At 40.2% G+C, this 22005-nt stretch overlaps 1 protein-coding gene across 1 annotated transcript in view; it reads left to right on the top strand.

The window, feature by feature from the left end:
* Positions 1-22005, top strand: part of LOC122805304 (transmembrane protease serine 3-like) — a 609068-nt gene that overhangs the window by 8724 nt on the left and 578339 nt on the right. Inside the window, exon 3 of the mRNA XM_044075392.1 lies at positions 3832-3948. Coding sequence (XP_043931327.1) covers positions 3832-3948 — 117 coding nt within the window. The remainder of the gene's footprint in view (positions 1-3831; positions 3949-22005) is intronic.

The following is a 22005-nucleotide window of genomic DNA, read 5'->3' as shown; positions in this document are numbered from 1 at the left end:
CTCCACCTTTCTGGAGACACTGGAAAACACAAAGATCCTACCGAACACCCTGATTTTGGACGAGTTCAATTACCCTACCATTCACTGGGAAAACTACTCGAGTACAAACTCCCAGGCCCAGCGCTTCCTGGAATTCATCAACTCAAACACCCTGGATCAGCTGGTAAATTCCCCTACCAGAAATGAAAACATATCGGACCTGGTCATCACCAACATGGGCGACATGTGTTCCACACCAAAGGTCAACCCGTCACTGGTTAGATCAGACCATAAACTAATCACTCTGGATGTCCACACCCCACCACCACCCCCAACTAAGGAAACCACAGTAAAAAACTTTTCTAAAGCAAACCTCACCTTACTTAAGACAGAGGTGGTAAGTTTCACAGCCCCCACGCTAAAGGATAATGCTGCCCAAGATGTAGAAACCTTTACAAATACACTCTATGAGCATCTACAAGGATGCATGGATCGTGCCATCCCTAGCAAAACCAAGACTCACTCCTCTATGACAAGGAAACCAGTTTGTTGGACCCCTACCATAAATAGGCTATACAATAGAAGAAGAAAAAAAGCAAATCCCAAGAAGAAAAGACATCCCTGATCAGTATCAGTAAGAAACTAAGGTCCCTCATGAAATCTTCCAAGGCTAACTTTGAAAGAAAAATAGCCAAGGATTCAAAAGATAACCACAAAGTCTTCTTTAGCTATGTTAAGAATCTAAGTGGCAACTCGCAGATATGCACTGAACTAGTGCAAAATAGCACAAAATATACTGAACCTACTGATATTGCCAACATCCTGGCAGATAGATTCAGTGCAAACTTCACCCCCCTCTCTCCTCCAAAAGGGCCCACAACAACACTGGAAAAGTGTAGTGTCCCACAAATCACAGATGCACAGGTGAAAACAGCCCTTTCAAAAGCCAAAAACAGCGTCAATGGGACCAGATGGTGTCCCAGGCTGCGTCTTGCACGAACTACAGAACAAACTAACCCCCCACCTAAACATGCCGTTCAGCCTCAGCCTCTCCACAGGCTACATGCCCATAGAATGGCACACAGCAACGGTTATTCCTCTCCACAAAGGAGGGACCACAACTGACCCTGGTAACTATCGCCCAATAAGCCTGACTAACCTGGTCTGCAAGGCTATGAAGCGCATCATCATGGAATTCATTAACAAAGACATTGGGAACCTCCAAACACTTGACACGACCCAGTTCATCTTTGTTAAAGGCAGATCATGCCTACTAAACCTGGTTGACTTCTTCGAGACAGTCACCAAGGCCATAGATGAGGGAAAGGTGGTTCACACAGCCTACCTTGACCTCGCCAAGGCTTTCGACACCATTCCCCACTCAGGTATTACAGAAAAACTCACCAGCCTGAATATAAACCCCTATGTCACGAGATGGGTTGCCAACAGGCTTACAGACAGAACTCACACGGTAAGAATAGCAGGCTCCAGGTCCGACTCTATACCAGTCACAAGTGGTGTCCCGCAAGGCTAGGTCCTGCAACCCCTACTGTTTGGCTTATACTTCTATGAAGTACAGGCAAACACAGGAGGACTATGGCTAACCAAGTTTGCCGATGACTGCAAACTGGGAGCCGTAATTGACTCTCTGGATGACACGGACATCCTCCAAAAGGGCCTTACTGAGACGGACACCTGGTGTCAAAGTCATGGCCTCAAGCTAAATGCCAAAAAATGCATAGTAATCCCATTTGGGAAAAACAAAACATCCACTAATTACCACATAGGTGGCAGCCCCCTTAATACAGAAGAGGTAATAAGAGATCCGGGGACCCAGGTAGATAGTAATCTCTCCTTTGACAATAATATTGCCACAGTAGTTAGGAAATCCTTCTATGTGGCCCATTTAATTACTAAAGGGTTTGCATGTAGAAATAAAGAGGTTATAGTGCCCCTCTACTCGTCACTCATTAGACCCATCATAGAGTACAATGCCCCATTTGGGATGTACCTCACAAAACATTTCCAGCAGCTGAAAAGACCACACAAAAGTACCTCACCAAGAGGATTACTGGCATCAAACATATGTCCTATGCAGCCCGACTGAAAAAACTTCGGCTGTACTCAGTGGCATATCGCTTACTCAGAGGTGATCTCTGTCTGATTACAAAGCCATGTCCAACTCAGAATTGATGGACATGCTCCACCTAAAGAAATCCAAGTCACTGCGAGGCACACAATCTAGTGAGCTAAACCTCGCCACAACAATAAATAGTACATGCTGGAGGAATACATTCCTGTCACAGAGATTCCATATGCTTTGGAACAAAATTCCAAACTACATTAGGCAGAGCCTCTCACTAACACTCTTCAAAAGGAACCTTGACGAGTGGATGGGTAACAGAAAATACACCCCTGGGATCAGTTCATTGACTCTGCTTGACAGAGAATCAGTTAATTAATCAATGGGGCGGTGAAAGCCGACACACTCTGGCTAGGCTTATAAATGCTCTCAGGAAGATTGCCTAGTACCTACCTATAAACCTATGAACCTATACATGCCGCTCAACCTCTCAGTGCAAGAAATCTGGACAAAGACTGACAAAAAGGGGAGACAAAGGCCCAAAATAGTGACATGTTTTAAATATTACTTTTTTAAGCTTAGAAAGTTGCTAGAGTAATAGGATTTGTTTTAACATACATTTTCTGAAGGATTTGAAGTCTGAAACTCAAATGTATGCAATTTAGTGACTTCAACTGGTAGGCCTATAATTAGGCTCCAGCTTAAGTATCCCAGTTTAGGTCTTATGACAAAATGGTCACCTTAACTATACTATACAACACTATACTGTTGCTTGTGCATACTTCCTGTCTGCAGGCCTCTGTGATAGGTTCTGAAAAGAATTGCCTGACTTGTAGCAGTGAACAATGTTATGCATTTAGAACCACACTATTAATAGTTATTCACAATGTGCTAAAGTAATGTCTTTCGGCTTTTCCCGGTTAAGGGTCGCCACAGCAGAACTCCGGTCCGCTAATACTTGGCTGTGAATTTTTACGGTGCCAAGTTGCCAGCCGATACCCAACCTTCAAAGAAGACACCCCCATTCACACACCTACATGCATGTCTTTATGCATCACTCGACCACGGGGAGGACATGTAGACTCCACACAGAAGACGCTCCAGCCGAGAATCAAAAGGGAGAACCTCTTGCTGTGAGGCGACAACGCTAACCGCTGCACCACTGTGAAAACCTTGATGGATTTATGTTATGTACAATAACTTTGTATTACACAATTTAATAATTTTCATGAATCCCAGCCAGACATCTTGTCCTCTCCTTAACTTTTTTTTTTTTTTTCAATTTGTGTGATTCTTTTTTTATTTCAGTGCACAAAGCCAAGTATCTAGCAGACTACAGCTTACTTTTTGAATTGTATTTGATTTGTTTTCACTTTAACACAGACTGGAGTCTAGGTTAAATCAACAGCACACTGAAAGCCTCTCTCAGAATGTCATTTCAGAAGTGAATTACCATGAAGACAAAATACACTGAGCTGCTGTTTGCTCTGTCTGCAGTGTTAATAAGTTTTTGTAAATCATTGTAATTATGATTGTTTAGCAGAGATCCCTTTGCGGGTACCATCTTCTGCCTTATTTTAATTGCATTATCCTTCACCATAAAGAAAGATCTACATGAGCAAAATATTGAGTTCAAGCACCTGTATTTTACAGTATAGCACAAAAGTGTAGCAGCTAACTCTGAATGTCTAAGTTTTTTTTTTACATTTACCTAAACTGCCTTTTTTATACATGTTGTGGTTCAAATTCTCATCCACAAATTGTTTTAGTTCCCGACAGATGCCTTGGGAAGTTTCCATGTCCATCCTCATACAAATGCATTCGAACTTCAGCGAGATGTGATGGAGTTGTAGACTGTGTAGGGGGAGAAGATGAGTACAACTGTGGTAATGTAATTTTTTTCTCAGAAAAAAAAACGAAAAAACACCAGCATACAATCATTGTCAACATGAGTGCGCATGTGTGGGTGTGTCTGAGATGGTGTATGAAAAATACAAACAATAATGCCCGAATGCCCAAAAGGGTGTGTGTTAAGGTGTAACTAATTGCCACCCAGAGGTGTTGTGATGCCTGATGCTGCAGGGGACAAATAAAGGCTGCCAAAGCCAAATTAGATGTAAATTTCAACTTCGAGGCCAAAGACAACCACAAGAAATTATTTATTATGTTCACAATCTTAAAGACAATGTATAACAATGTACAGAGCTCATTGTTAATGCAGCCACCTATACTGAGCCAGAAGATACAGCAAACCTACTGGCAAACAAATTCAGCTTTAACTTTACCCCTCTCAACCTCCCCTCAGGAAATACCATCAAATATAACTCCCCCACTTTCACTAGGAAACAGGTTCTCAATGCTCTCTCTAAGGCCAAGAACACTGCATAGATGGGCTCAGACAACATCCCAGGATACCTTCTAAATAGTAGGAAACATGACTCATCATACCTACTCAGCCTGGTTGACTTTTTTGAGAAAGTCATTAAACCAAAGGATGAGGGCAAAATGGTTCATACTGCCTACCTTGACCCGGCCAAGGCATTTGACACAATACCCGACTTGAGCATTGTTGCCAAACTGAAGAGGTTAGGTATAAACTCTTATGTCACTTGATGGATAGCCGGCTAGCTCACAGACAGGACCCATTAAGTTAAAGTTGGAGAGTGCACCTCTACAAAGAGGCCAGTCTCTAGTGGAATTCCACTGGGATTAGTCCTGAGACTGCTTTTTGGCATTTACTTTTTTGAAGTTAAAGGCCATTGTCAAGGGCCTCTGGCTAACTATATTTGCAGATGACTTTAAATTAAGAGCAGTCATAGAATCTCTAACCAACATAAGTATTCTCCAGAGCCATGGACTAAAACTAAATGCCAAAAAATGCATAACAGTATCCACTCCTGATAACTATCATATCAACAACATACCCCTAAGAGGTAACCCAGTAGTCAGGGACATGCATTGACAGTGATCACGTGTCTACAGTTGTGAGGAATCACTCTATCTTGTGCAACTTACAGACAAACATATGGTATCTAGGACCAAGAAGGTCATTTTCCACAGTATTCAGCATTCATTAGACCTATCATTGAAAACAATGCCCTTTTTGGTATGTCACTCAAACTATACATGTATGTATCTAGCCAGCCACATGCAACAGCTGGAATGTCCACACAGGTTCCTCACTAAAAGAATATAGGCTGTAAGTAACATGTCCTATGCATGCCACTTCAAAGCCCTATCTCTATACTCTGTCTCCTACAGGCTGTTGAAAGGAGATCTATGCCTGACATACAAAGCATTGTTATACCTCACCCTGATGGACCTCCTGCTTATCTGCAAAACAAACAGCACAAGAATATATCCAGGTATGTATCCCAGAGACTACCCCTTCTCTGGAACAGGCTTCCTATCCATGTGAAGCAGAGTTCCTCTCTAAAGAAACTGAAGTGTAACTTAGATAATTGGAGGGAGAACAGGAATTTAATCCCTAGTTTGGCACCTATGTCTCTAATCGACATAGGCAGCCCATATATCATTAATCCCAGGCACCTTCTTGTAAATGGTTCATCTTCCAAGCCCCTGATTACACTTCACAAGGGTACCCAAACTTATCAATGATTTGGGATGCATGGCTAGGCTTAAAAAGGCCCCTGTGGTCATTAGCCAAGTACACACCTACGAATCTTTGAACCCTATGCTGTTTCCATACTCTAAAACAGGTCTGATCAGTGTTACACAGAGACATATTAATAGTGCCAATTTCTTGAGCTAATTTAAATATACTCCATAATCCTTTCTACAGTTATGACATTTTTTCCTCTTTGTTTCTAGGAAAAGGGCATATATTTATCTATTCAAACATTTCTATCATTACATACATGAGCACCATTTAACTCATTATGTTTGAAAACCATGGTCAAGGGAATCCACAAATTACGAGACAAATGACAAGATGCCCAAGTAGGATTGTTGCACTGAACACTAAACACTATCATCATTTGGAATGGTCCTACCAAACAGAACCACAAATCCATGGAGTGTATTAATAACATAACCACCTACACCTAATTAAAATGTACTTATTCTTTTAATGTTGATTCTGTCATTTATTCTGATACAATAATTTATAGGGATATAGAGGGTACTGACCCTAGTACCTAGACAAAACTACTTTTCCTAATGCATATTTGCATTTTAGCAGCTTTCATCCCTTTCATCAAAAAAGAAACTTGATAAAGGGCCAGCTTGTCAGAATAGCTAGAATAACATCTGTGAAGATAGGTGAAGGCTGCCAGCCTAGCCAGATAGAATTTTCCAGACAATTCTGTCATTTGTAAATATTAATATAAGCCACCGGCTTGTCTCTTACATGTGAAAAGACTGTATTGGATGATGAACTGGAAAAAAATGTAACAACAGTGCACTCTGCTCTAAGAAAGCTGATATGTCAAGCATTTCATGGCTGCCTTTGATCTCTGGGCTTGGAGCCGAGATGTCTGGATGAAGGAATTCTGGCTATTGTTTTGAAACCAGAGTTAATTGCTAGAATTTGCATGTATAATGTCTTTTATTGCTCTGGTATCCTGACCAGCTGCAACATCAAAAGGGCTATTAAACTCTGAGTTTCTGTTAGCCTGGGAAAACCAGAAAATTGTTAAGAATGATGTAATGTGAAGCAGCACTGTGTTATCAATTAAAGGAGAGAGAATCAGAGAGCATTTAGCATTTGTCTTGAGAACATCCAACATCACCAGCACTGTCTTGCTCTATATTTAAGTTTATTTTGGAACTGTGTTTTCTCTTATATATAGCTAGGAAATAGGAAGATTACATTTTTTCTGTATTGATGTCAGAACTATTCTACTGTATTATTTTATGCATTTTCCTGTGTCTGAACTCTTGAGTAGCACTGTGTAGTAAGATGTATTGTCTTGTGTTTTTATTATTTATTATTAAATATTTTAAACCTTTCAACTGTGGCTGTTTTCTGTACAGATAATTTAAGCTCTAGAATGCGTTGCATGTATATAGTGATACTGTCCAACTCACTCCAAATAAGCCTTGACTGTTCAGTTGCATTTGCCATTTGGAAAACAATATTACACAGTAATAATTGGACACCCTTTCATAAGGGCCTTTTTAGTAGCTGATAAATATTTGTGGGTGGTGGCAGCTGGTACTACCTTTTAGACTGGGCAGAAAGGGGGCACAGCTGGAAAATCTGTGCCAGCCTGCCCAGGAATGTCTGTGTGTTTGTATATAACTCATATCTCAAAGTGTGTGTGTCAGCTACTTGGGCAGGGACACGAAGCACTGGTTGGACAGAGAGGGTGCTGCATTTTTTAGGAGTTTATCCTCATGGTTTTATTTATGATTCTGATTCGTTCATTTAAATGTGTTGTGATGTTATTATGTGCTTGTATTTAAGAAGGATTGCTATTAACTGCATTTATGTTTGAGGAAGCGTTGTTTAACAACGCGAAAGCGCTAACTTTACTGCAGTTCGTTTGTCTACCTGTCTTTCAACAATAAACGTGGATATTCGTCTATTTGGAAGTCTTGTTGGAGTGAATTTTACAGTCCATGGTGCACTCATCTTTTGTTTTTTCTGCATTTGCTTTTATTTATTGAGAGTGCTTTACCTGGCAGCATTGGTTTTGTTTGTTGCTATTTTTGCCGTTACGTTTCTGCCAGGACATTGCTGTTATGCCTAGTGAACAAATGTTGAATCCTGGAGCTGAAAAATTATTCGATCTAGATGGTATCGTTAACATTGATGTTAACCCATTGCTCAAATTAACTTCTTCTGACTTAAATAAAGCCGGCGATACAGCCCACGGCTTTAAGAATAACATGGAAGTGATACTCGTTACCAGGAAACTTGAGAACAGGCTTCACAAGCTCCGCAATGTGCAATGGCAGAGGTTGCACATGGAAGCCTGCCTCAAGTTCAAGCTAGTTCCGAGAGGCTTGAGGGTTCTCAAAATGCCTACTTTTGGCAATTCACAACCTGAACTCAGCCAAATGGCAAAAGCTGAACTTGGAAACCAGCTTTACATACATCCGCATTTTGATTGAACATTATGGAAACAACATTAGCCTTCTGAAGGATGAAGTCAAGGTTTTACAGAATGAACTGTCTAGGTTACTAGGCACTGATGAGTTGATCACCTTGTCCAATGATTTGAAACATATGACATCTTCGTTAGACATCAAGTTTTTGCAAGACAAGAAAAGGAAACTCGAGAGAGATTTCCTAGATTTCAGTAAGTCTCAAGTTTTCTCTTGGCCTCGTGAAAATACACGTTCCAGGGTTGATAATTCTTACAGAATTCCTCAGAATTCGTCTAAGACAGTAGACAGAGGCTGTGAACTTGATAAGGTAACTCCCTCCTTGATGACATCATCGGAAGGAGTCCTAACTGCTGTCTCTTCTTCAACTTTGGCATCAGACGTGCAGAGTGTTATACTGGTTCCTCAATCTAATCCTTTAGTGGTTGAGGCACAAGTACATGCAGATCAAACTACCGATATTGTTACACATGCCTCCACGGACAGCCAGGGTTGCTTTAAAGGAAATGATGTACGGAGGAAACAGCTTTCTATGGATCCCTTCGTAATTCAAGCCAAAGATGAGGTGTTTGGCTTAGGGGAGGGTTTGCCTTCTTTTCCCTTGCCTTACAAACCCTTCGAAAAAAGAACTTGGTCACCACACGGCAGAGCGATCAAAAGGAAAAGCACAGAGGACAATTCATTAACAACGAAGAAGGTATTGAGACCAAGGACTTAGTTACTCATACTTTTAATTGTAGTTTACATAATGATGATGTTGCAACTCAGGACTTAGTTATTAATATTTCTAATTACACTTTGAATGTGTTTGAGTTATCAGTTCTCAACAAAGGGTTGGGCTTTATACCATCGAGCTGCAATGACATTACTGACATCATAGTTGATGTTAAGCTTTTCACTAGAAATTTGTCTTTGAAATTGCTTTATGGACACAACGAGGGAAATGTTAATAATGGTTTTACACCTTTTAAGAAACCATCCACATTTATACCTCAGCAACACCCCCTTTTAGAGGCATTTGAACAGGCTGTTGAGAAGGATTTGTTTAAGTTGTATAATGACAAACATGCTAAACCACATTTTTATAACTTGACATCCAATGAGAAACAAGCTCTGGATAATTTAAGAAGTAACGATACCATTGTAGTTAGACAAGCTGACAAAGGTGGTGCAGTGGTCGTTATGGACAGTCTCCATTATTCTAGGAAGATGGAAGATATGCTCGCTGATAGTGAGACATATTTATCCATAACCAATTACAGTCTTAGTAATTTGATTAAAGGGGTACATGACAGTTTATATGACCTGATGTTGACTAACATGATTGACAAAGATTTGTACACCTATTTTTTGGTTGATAATCCTTTGGTTCCTTCTTTTAGGGGCCTTCCTAAGGTTCACAAAGACACGTTTGATCCACCCTTGCGACCTATTGTATCTAGTCGAGGGTGGCTAACTGAACCCCTATCTATTTATCTTGACAAAACACTCAAACCTGTTGTTACTGAAGTTAAATATATTTTGAGAGACACGTCTGATTTTCTTGACAAATTGGCTACATTCAGCCATTCCTCTTCTTTCAATAGAGAAATCATATTAGTTACACTTGACGTGAAATCTCTATTTACATCTATTCCTAATGATATCGGTATGGAATTTGTTAGAGCCTTTTTGGTTCACCACAGGTTATCGAGTCACATGATTAATAGATGTATGTCACTTCTTGAGATAATTCTTGAGAACAATGCTCTTTGCTATCAAGAGAAGTATTTTTTGCAGACCAAAGGCGTAGCAATGGGTACCCCATGTGCCAACGCTTATGCAAACTTAGTGTTGGCACATTGGGAGTACACATTTGTTTTTAATACTGGTTCTGAATTTATTGACTATCTTAAATATTATAACAGGTTTGTGGATGATGTGTTTTTGTTATGGGGAGGAACAATAGAACAGCTATTGGCCTTTGTAACCTACCTTAATGCTACCACTGATTTTCTCAGCTTTGAATGCTCATATTCAAATGATATGATTGATTTTTTAGATATAAAAATCATTAAGAGTCCCAATGGTTTTGATACTGAACTGTACAGGAAAGCCTGTTGGAGGAACAATTTATTACATCGTGAAAGCATGCACCCCAGGCATGTACATAGGAACATAGTTAAGAATCAGACCATTAGGGTCTCTAAATTAACGTCTCAATCATCGGCTTACAATCAGCACAAGGAGCATTTAGCTAGAAATTTTATATCTAGGGGTTATGAGAAAGACCAAGTACTCAATGCTATTTCAGTAGGTGATCGTTGTAGATCTGACGTGGGAGCCCCTTTGATTAATGGACCTCATGTGCATTCTAGTGCACCTAAAACTAGGGACATGAACACTGTCAATAGGATTGTTATCCCATATACCAACAGGAACAAACATGTTTTCGATGTTCTCAATAAGAACTGGGGTCTTCTAATGGTGGATGAAAGGATCAGAAGTCTGGTTGATGAGAGACCACGGGTAGCATATAGGAACATGCTTTCACTCAACAGGTTACTCTGTTATGACAGGAGTCACCACAAAGTTCATACTGTTCTTAAGACAGGCACATTTGCCTGCCACACTTGTAATCAATGCAAATATATTTCAAATTCTGATAGTTTCACACATCCTGAGACAAAGAGGACATATACTTTTAAACACAATGCCAGTTGTAAGTCCATTAATTTGGTGTACATTGCTGAGTGTCAACTTTGTAAGACCTTTTATGTTGGCATGACAACCAGATCGCTACGTGAATGCATTAGGGAACACGTTTATGCGATTGACAAAGGTATCATTACTAATGCATTAGCGAAACATATTGTTGATCAAGGAAGCACACACAGTTTCAAGTTCCAGGTTTTGGAGCTTGTTACTAAAAGTGGTAGACTAGGTAATGTTAGGAATCGGACTGAAGAGAGGGAGGGTAAATGGATACTGAAACTGCAAGCCCATAGATTTGGGCTGAATGACAGATTCACGATTAAGCCATTTTTAGCTGCTAGATCACTTAAACATTGATTTTTATAGTTAATTTCTATAAGATATTCATGTTTTTTGAATGTTTTATGACTTTTTACCATTTTTTAGGAGTTTATCCTCGTGGTTTTATTTATGATTCTGATTCGTTCATTTAAATGTGTTGTGATGTCATTATGTGCTTGTATTTAAGAAGGATTGTTGTTAACTGCATTTATGTCTGAGGAAGCGTTGTTTAACAACGGGAAAGCGCTAACTTTACTGCAGTTCGTTTGTCTACCTGTCTTTCAACAATAAACGTGGATATTCGTCTATTTGGAAGTCTTGTTGGAGTGAATTTTACAGTCCATGGTGCACTCATCTTTTGTTTTTTCTGCATTTGCTTTTATTTATTGAGAGTGCTTTACCTGGCAGCATTGGTTTTGTTTGTTGCTATATAGTGACACTGTCCAACTCACTCCAAATAAGCCTTGACTGTTCAGTTGCATTTGCCATTTGGAAAACAATATTACACAGTAATAATTGGACACCCTTTCATAAGGGCCTTTTTAGTAGCTGATAAATATTAGTGGGTGGTGGCAGCTGGTACTAACTTTTAGACTGGGCAGAAAGGGGGCACAGCTGGAAAATCTGTGCCAGCCTGCCCAGGAATGTCTGTGTGTTTGTATATAACTCATATCTCAAAGTGTGTGTGTCAGCTACTTGGGCAGGGACACAAAGCACTGGTTGGACAGAGAGGGTGCTGGAGGTTTTAGCTTGCCCACCAGGCTGAGATATGGACCCTATAGCTGTACCAGTGGGGAGTCTTATTGAAGATCTGGAAAGAAAGGGAGAAACCAGCCCCAAACTGACTGTGATCTCTGTGTGCTCTTAAGGGAAGGTGTACTTTACTGTGTATTTGTTATCCTCCCTTATGTGGACGCCCCTCACTAGTGTTAGTGGTGAGGATTGAGGCTCCTTGATTGCTGGACCAGTGCACGGGCATCACAACATCTAATAAAGAAAGATTTTTAAAGAAGGTTTATACATTAAAGAATATTTTTTGAAAGGGGGTACCCATAATTGTTAGTAAAAAAATATACATCAGGAAAATATAGAAGGTTGGGGAGTTAAATATGTGCCCCTATTAGGGCACGATCTACACAATGCTACAATAAATGGAAAAGAAGCAACTACTTCGGGATATAACAACATTATAGCCCCCAAGGAACAAAATCAACTTGAGAGAGCTTTTCTTATTTTCTATAGTATGGTTATGAAAAAGATTAAAAATCTAATTAAAAAATGGATTATTTTTAGCACAGATAACTCCCTTTATAACTTGATGAGTGATTTACTAAACTTTGTGGACAAAACAATAACCAATTTTAAGAAAACATTGGAGAAACAAGGAAAGTATGGTTAACCCACAAGAAAATGGGGAAAAATGGGTACCAAAAGATCTAGCATGTGTTGGAAGCATGAATTTGTGCTGGTAAATGATGCGATTTTGTTGGAGAACATAAAAAAATAATTCTTATGTATGGGAATTGTCATAGTAGTGGTTTAATTTATATTGCCAGATGCACAACATGTTCTGCATTTAATATTGGTAAAACTGAAAGGTTGTTTAAAAAGAGAATATATCAGCACTATTATGATATACCAAAAGGAAATTTAATGAGTGCACTATATAAGCAAATGATGGTTTTAAGAAGTTTTATTTTGCAATATTAGAAATCATCCAATGGGACTTGGGGGGGATGCTTGGAAAAAAGAATTGAATACAGAGAAAAGTATTGGCAAGTCAGATTGAATGTAATAGTTTTTCCTAGTATCAGCGACACAATATCAATTATCCCTGTTTTAAAATTAATGGCAGCTAAATTCTAATATTAATAAATTATTAGTATACATTTTACACTCTACTACAGTATAACATTTTTTAAATATATAACATATTGGGTATCACACAAGTACTGATTATTTTTCGTATTCAGGGTAGGAAGTATATGGTGGTGATTTAATAAAATCCATGTAGGAATAGTGGAAGGCCTACACGGAGGGTACCATGGCCGTTTCTGCAGCTCCCCCTCAGCAGCACACCTTGCATATTAATGAAGCTACTCTACTGAGTGAGAGAGCCATGTAACACAGATAAAGAATCAGTGTAAGGAGTGTGTTACAGTGTCTGGAGATGAGTAACATATCCCCTGCAATGTCAAAGTGCCAGATGGCACTGAAATGTAAAAGTTAAATATTTTTTTTTTATTTTTATTTTTTTAGGTGTATTTGAGCGGTGTGGCACTTAACAATGGACATATGCCAGACATCTAAAAATAGAAACGGGATACTTTTAATTTTCATATCAAAGGTCAAGCTTAAGCATAGCTGAGTGTGTTTATGTGGCACAGAGCATTGCTCAACAGTGCTTAAACTTAGCTGAGAGCTATACAGAAATGTATAGCAGTTGTCAACATATCCACAGAGTTGAATGGTTAGAGTCATTGCCCTTTGTGCACTACGTGCATGGTTTGAATACACAAACAGGCCAGTCAGCTTTTAAATTTAATAGAAATATTCTATAAATTATGTTTTTTTTATTGCTGTATTTATTGACATTTGTTAACTGGGTTAGTCCAGCTAGGCCAGAAGCCCATTGTCAGTGAAGACCCGAGGATAAAAGATCCAGTTATACGCAAGTTTAAAATAGATAAAATACACACTCCAGGATAAAGAAATTAAAACACATTTGGTCATGAAATATAGAACTGCAATACAGACACATAATAAACTATTAGTAAAGAACAATTTTTTTTTAAAATCTGGTTTGCCCTAAGCTAAGCTCTGCTAAGCACTGCTAAGCCAAGCCAAGCGGTGGTTAAACAGGTCCCATTTTAGTACTGCTTAGCAATGCACAGCTCCGCTTAGCTGATTTGGGCACTGCTAAGCAGATCCTGTTTAAGCAGTCCTCAGGTCAGCTAAGCTGCTTTCCTCACGGCTAAGCATTGCTCAGCATTGTCAGTTTAAGCAATGCTCAGCTGAGCTCAGTGGGTTTGTGCAATGCTAAGCGAAGTGCTGCATTTTTAAAAATATCCCACTAGTGGCAAAGACAGGAACACATCCCTATTTAAGAGCAACAGGTGGGAATACAGCCAAAATCTGTTGGAGTTTGATCGTGGCAGAGACTATGGCAGGAGTTGGAGAGGATGCTTGCTTCCGAGTGCAACGGTGAGGCATTTTGGAGTCCAAGGACATAGTTGGACTCCTTGTTAAAGACCATGATATCTGGCTGCTACAGGGTCAGTTCCAGGGATCGGAGTACAAGGCAGAGGCCTGAGACCAGCTGGCTTGCGACCTCACGAGTGCAACTGGTATCCCCCGCACAGTTGAGCAGGTGCACCACCATTATGATGACCTGAAGCATAGGAATGGGGATCTCTTGGCCACATGGATCCAAGGTGCTTGGGCTGACAATGCCTCACAAGCTTGTAAGTATTGAAAACATTGTTTTATCAAATTCTAGTATGAATATGTGATAGACAGGTATGCATAATGGTGTTTTTATCTCCCCACAGCTACAGAGGAGAGTGCTCGCAACCTGGAGGCCTATGCACGGAGACTGGCCAGGTTACACCATGAGTGTGGTGAGTACAGATATATCTTGCAATTAATAGAAATATAAATAAGAAAGAGTACAGTAGTAACTGCCAGTAGGTATAGTCTGTTTTAAGTATATTGCAATGAATGTGATCATAAATCTGGATTGATATAAGTGAGTAATGCCGGGTACAGTTCAATACAAATGAAAGCCTGAAACCTGCTAATGTTAAGGAAATAAAGTTACTACTGCATTAATAATGTTAAGGAAATAAAATATTCTACTGTAGTAATAATGCTACGGTAATAAATTGCAACTGCATTCATAATGTTAAGGAAATAAATTCAACTGCATTCATAATTTTAAGGAAATAAAGTTCAACTGCATTCATAATTGTCAAGAAAATAAAGTTACTACTATATAAATTGTGGAATTATGGCGGTCTTGCAACACCTGCATTATCTGAAGTGTTCATCAATAAAGACTGTTAGATGTATACCAATCACTGTTTGATAACTCTCATAATAAAGCTGTGTCATGCAAAATGTGTGCATTTTGGGCTGTTGGTCAAGAAATCGAGTATTACAAGTGCTGTGAAGTAAACACATCAATAATACCATGAAGTGACTGAAGGTTAGCTGATGAAGATTGTTTTGCAAAATTGTAGATGTGGGGCTGTACTTCAAGATATAATGCATTATAATATTTGTTCTGTAATAAGATCTGAACCTAGAATAGTAATGGCTACAGTATAATAGTGAGTTTATCTCAGGATTGTCTTGTGTTAACCATTGCATTTCAGCTATATGCATTCCTGAACTTAGTTACGCTGCTGCAGGCATGTATGAAACTGCTGTAGACTGCAAATCTACCATCTGCAACTGTATAGGGGTAAGGTAGGCAGCCCAGCAGTCCGATATGGTCTGCACACATCACACATATTCCTACCCACTAGGGGTTAATTGTGTACACCGGCATTCCAAGTATTAATACACAGTTCACCTACTATCTCTGTCATGCATGAAACCCATGCATGTGTGTTCAAGTGTAACTGCAGTCTTGTTATAACACTCTATGTCTATTACCAGGTCACAGTTTGTTACCAAGTGAGCTCTAGGCATATATTAGTCAATCAATATTCAGCAGTGGTGCAGCAGTTCAGTGTAATAAATACTACATATGATATGCATTCTGTCACACAGAGACCAGGGTTCGAATCTAGGGACAAGTACTACTAAATATTAATAGAAACCATTATGTAAGAGATGTCCCCACAGGAATTACAGCCAAATAAATGGCTGTAGTAGCTGTTCAAATGGGTTACTAATTTGTGTGTCCAGATGTACCAGACTGTTAACACCATTGCTCAGCAAGTGATAAGACTGCAGTAAATAAAAAGTCAACAAGTACAATACTAATACAAGTTATTAAAACAAATAAAAGTATTTAATCTTAGTACGGCTGTATGTCTGGTGTCACTGTGAATGTCGGCTGATAGTCTAACCTCATGCCTGCCAAGGATGGCATGATAACTGTAAATTCTCTGCACTGTGCAATATACATGTAAGTTTCATGCTGTCATGGACTATGATCACTGTTCACTGTTGTGAAATACCAGGGACACAGATTTAACAGCCACTTGATTTATCTCAATAGTACAGTCACAATGCATCAGTCCACAGTGTACCTTGGTAGTCACATATGTTCACCTGATATGTAATAGTCCCCTGTAGTTGTGTACCTGTAGGTTTTACAGCTTGGCCCATACTGTCCCATGCAGACAGCTTGAGAGGTATGTAGGTGCTACAGAAGCTATAGGGGACTTGTATACATAAAGTAAGGGCAGACCTGTAGAGTATATAAGAGTAGTGTTGCAAACAATATAGCCTATACTGGTAGTAATGGGATGTCTTTTTCTCTCCCCCACCCTTTATCTGCTTCATAATTTATTAGTGTTATACATCAAGTATGGTTTACGGTTAACATATGTTGTTCTCAAAATTTTATGTTGGGCCTTGTGTTTTATTACTGTAATATATTACAGTGGTTGCTAACTAATATACTCTATTGAATTACCTATGAGGTTGGTATTATGCCGCAACTGTTACTGGTATGCTGTTACAATACTGACTGTTATCCCACTTATTGTTGTGTTCCTTATGCTATGCAATGTTATCTTACTGGGTTATCTTTAACATCCTGGCATGCTGTTATAACTAACATTAAAATGCTCAGTTCATTACTAACCTATACACTTTGAAAAACGTCAACACCATAGCTTGAATGGGTAAGCTGGTTCCCAGCGATCTGCCTATCCTACCTCAGCCAGTCATGACACCGGGTCCCAGAACATCTGGGACCTAAAATGGAGCTGCCCCTCCACTGGTCCTGCACCACCTATGGGCAGAACCACCTCAAGGGATGGGACTTGTCTCCCCCAGGAGTGGGCATGGAGAGGGAGTAGTTACCCATTGACAGCTACCAGGGATGGTGTGCAGGATCATCCACCGTGGTTTGGATGATCGCCTACACCGGATTGAGGGCAGACTGGCCAACCTGGGGGGGCAGGTTGGCCTGGGTGCCCAGCCCCCAGCCCAGCCATCTTTGGGGCCATGAAGGAGCAGTGGTGACTGCCCATGGGTGGGAAGATCAGTCTCACTGCTGCCGTCGGGGGCACATGGCTCTCCAATTCCACAAGAACCTCCCCATCCAAGGTGTTCACCCCCATCATGTGTCATACACCTCCCTTGTCTGCTGTCTTGCCTGTCTTGTCTGTTTGCAAATGCTACCTCTCCTACCCATCGTACCTCCCCACATATACCTATATCTCTTCCACAACATTCCACTCTCTCCTTAAAAAAAAAGGGCATCTGTCCCACAAAAAAAATATTGCCCCATACATAGTTCTCCATTTCACCCCCATGTGCAATGCCCACAATCAATCATTACAGCAATTAATCAACACAGTTATGTTGCACACACCCCTCCCTCTGAGATGTGAGGCTCCAAATTCCAAATTGCCCACAACATGCACAGCTGTTGCTGCACAAGAAGAGAGCTATGCTCCTTTCCTACACCCATCCTGCACATCCCTACCTGCCTTTCACATTATTTTCCCCCTGCTTGCATCCATTTCACTGCTTTCCTATTGTCCCTTTTTTCCTCTTTTTTTGAAATAGTGTGGGTTTAAGTGGAGCTAAGCACCATGCAGCATCACGGCACGTCATGCAAACCCACTTAAACCTGCTTAAAACTGCTTTAATTACCTTCTGTCTTTCTGATACTGTTCTGCACATCGGCAAAATGATAATCCCCTGCCAAGTCATGAATCCAGTATCCTGCCAATTAGGGAATAGTGCATTAGCCCACTAGGCCACTCAGCTCTGAAGAGTAACAGGTGTTTCCATAAACATATCTTGAGTATTAGTGCTGCACATCAGAAAAAACTTCAGCACTGCCAACTCTTGACCAACCCCAGCTCCCTGCCAATTACAGCATAGTGCATTAGCCCACTAGGCTACTCAGCTCTGAAGAGTAATAGGCGTTTCTATGCACATATCCTGAGTATCAGTGATATACACATCAGCAAAAAAATTCACCCCTACCAAGTCACAAACCCAGGACCCAATCAACTACAGCATAGTTCATTAGCCCACTAGGCCACTAACCTCTAAAGTATAACATGTGTTTCCATACACATATCCTGAGTGCCAGTGACACACTGCTTGTACATATAATTGGAAAAATGACAGTGTACTTGGGATTGTGATGCAGACGCCAAACCAGTACACAACCAAATAAATGCTGATGGATGTACATGAGACCTAGGATATCAGGTAGAGGTGACAACTGCAAAGACTGTTGCAGAATGTCCACAGTTCTGCCACCTACTTCTGGCATGGTTGTCCTAAAACCTATTCTGTGTGCTGAAGTACTGGCAAGTCAGTACAAATTGAGATTAGAAAATCATGACAGACAGTTCAGTGTCACACGTCATACCCATCCGAACACACATGTTCATGCCAATCCTATATAACAGACTGTATGCACACACATCTTGCAAATACACCTGCTATAGTATTGAGTCAGTAGCTTAATCTTTTACATTCCTAGCACTCTTTACATTTTGCTACCCACAGTCCTGGCTTCCATTCCAGTCTGTTGCATGTCAAGTACATGCTTGTCAATACAACAAATAACTGACTGAGACATGCAATTTTAAGCAGAACCAGATGCTGCTACTGTAGTCATTCCTAGCATGCTGTACATTTTGCCTCCCACAGCCTGGCTTCCATTCCAGTCTGCTGCATGTTAGGTACATGCTTGTCAAAACAACAAATGCATGACTGAGCCCTGCAATGTTAAGCTGCTACTGCAGTCATTGCAACCCATATTAGCACAGCAACGGCCTGTAGGTTGGGACACACTTCACAAATATGTACAGGCATCCTAAATATCACTGACCACTCTCTGGATAGCACTATTACATAACATCTGCACTTGAGGTATATGCCTCACCTGGACTGTTATGGGTACCATCACCCTTGCTATGCTGTGACAACAGAGCTGACACTGCTCCCTCACTGACATATATAGCTTTCTGTCCCACAGTGTGTTCACAATCCACAGTATGACTCCTGGCCAGAATGCAGCAGCTGCAGCCTGCAACATATGCTGCAGTATGTTCAGCTACTTGCTACAGACCTATCATACCTCCCAAACACCTAGAAAAGGGGATCCACACAACACCCACTTAGAAAGCGGTGGGGGGATGGTCAAGTGACAGGAACATGTGTCACAATAAACATACACAGCTGATAGACCCGCAGCTACTGCAGCAGCATGCATATTCTGATGCATATTGTGTATGACACTCACATCTGTCTGTCCCCTTACTGACCTCAACCCACATTGTTAAACAGTAAACTGCCACATAATCAGAAAGTCTGTTCACAATGGCCAAACATAGCATGCCAAACTGTGGACATATTACATAAATCCAGACAGTGGACAATATTTTTACTTACCCTCTGCGGTGCTGTAGTCCCCACACCTTGATAATGTACATCTCACAGGCCAGGAAAAGGGCCAAGGCCTACATGAAAGCCTTAAACATAGCACTGTGGTGCCATGCCATCTGCTAATGAAAATGCAACCCAGCTGTTCTGGATGCAATTAGCAAATGTGAGCCACAAATTGGTGCGCAGGCAATCACCTGTTCATGAGCATTACCTACAAAAGGCAAGCTGCTGTCTATGGTAAACAGGTCTGTGACTTTCTTTATGAAGACAGACTCCAACAACATAAGCATTATACTACAGGATTTCTGCACATAAAGGAGAGCAGCACTACATCAGTTAAGTAATAGAAGTCCCCAGGTAATGGGACGCAGATGGGAGGATGCAGTTATGGGAAATAGGGAGTACAAAGGTTGGTCTGTAGTACATTTTATTTATTTATTATATTTTACATTTGTTGACCAGGATAGTCTAACTAGATACATGTCCATTTTCAGTGGAGGCCCGGGGAGAAAAGCTCCACAGTAAACACAATTTTATAACATAAATCTAGGTAAAGAGGAATTTACAGGTCTGACTGGTACTACATGAAAAAAATCACACAAATTATTATTATTACTATTTTATACAAGGTTTAAGGCTTATAAAACACAATTCTATTAAATTCTTATTAGATAGTACACAAACATGGTGATAGGATTAGTCTGGTTTGGAACAAGGACATAGCCAGTGTGATTTAAAATAAAGTTTAAGACTTTTTTTGAATTGACTAAGGGTAGGTTCTAGGGTGATGTCGGCAGGGAGTGTGTTCCAGATTTTGCCGACATGGTTGGCAAACAGAGAGTCACCAGCTGAATTTTTGCTTTTGACAGGTTGCACCAGTAGCCTGTTAGAGGAGCGAAGTGGTCTTGGGTTACTGCAGGGTTTGATAAGTTTTTTAAGTGCAGGTGTACTGTCAGGCTGGTTGAGTACTTTATGTGCCACTAATAGTTGGTTATGCTGAAATAGACATGGCAGTTCTAACCATCCAAGGTGGTTCAGGTTTTTACAGTGATGTGTCTTGTATGGCATGCCAGTAGTGAATCGGGCAGTGTGATTATAACAGCTAGACAGTTTATTCAGTTCTGTTTTGCCTAAGTTTGTGAATAAAGGGGAAGCATAGAGGAGAGTTGAAAGAAGGTGAGAGCGTGCAATGGCTATTGTTATGTTTCACAATACTTTGAAAATGAAGACAATTAGTTCTTTCTCTCTGTCAGTGTTTTTTATTAACTACAGTACACACGTGTGGGAGCCTCATGGAAAGTACCAGGAAGACTCCCAGAACAAAGGAATAAACAAGCTTATATACTGGTGATATTGCTGACAGTACAGAAATATAAAAATGAACCAATTAGATCATTATACAGGGCAATTAACCAATTAAAGGTTTACCCGTAAACATGAGACAATTCACATCATCACATCTCTAGGCAGAGAAAGAAAATCAGATGCGCTTCCATAAAAGCACATTTCCTGCTTTCAGTGATACTCTTGTTTTCAGTATTTTCTCGTTGCTCAGAGTTCATTCAAAGTTCGCAGTACATAGTACATTTTAACACATACAAATTGTCACATACTCAATTCCCCTAAAACACATGCTTTGGCTGTTCATATTCTACAATCCCCCATTTGATGCTTTGTAAGCATCACCATTCAACCTATCATACATTTGTCCCAAATCTAGCATAACCATGCTACTGGTCTTTGCATTATTAGAAAACATTGTCATTTTATCGTCTACGTTCATAGCTACAGGCGTATAAAACTTAGGCACTTTCTTCACAGTTTTTGAAGACATTAATTTCAAGATCAGTGCTTTGATTAGGAATAAGACAAGAAAAGCAGCAATTGCTAATACTGCGATTAATAAAATCAACTTCAACAGTCCACCTCCCCAGCCTGAGAACAGGTTGGTTAACCAGGTCCATGTTGAACTATCGGCCCCTTTGGCCTTTGAGAGTTCGGAAATTCTTTGAATCAGTTCAAGATGGCTTTCAATTTCGTGCTGATTATCAGGAATAAACGTACAGCACTCCTCCTGGATTAAAGCGCAAGTTCCTCCTTTCGCCACTAGGGTGAAATCAAGAGCCATACGGTTTTGGAGTACTACAGTTCTCATAGCAGTCAATTCATCAGTCACTAGTTCTAAGGCAGAAAATGTAGCATTGCTTAATATTTCAAGCAATTTAGATAACTTTCTTAGTTCCCAAATTGATTTCACTGCT

The sequence above is a fragment of the Protopterus annectens genome, chromosome 6.part1 (genome assembly GCF_019279795.1).
Source record: "Protopterus annectens isolate FY-2018-M chromosome 6.part1, PAN1.0, whole genome shotgun sequence".
Taxonomy (NCBI): domain Eukaryota; kingdom Metazoa; phylum Chordata; order Ceratodontiformes; family Protopteridae; genus Protopterus; species Protopterus annectens.
This window is presented reverse-complemented; position numbering and strand designations above follow the sequence as displayed.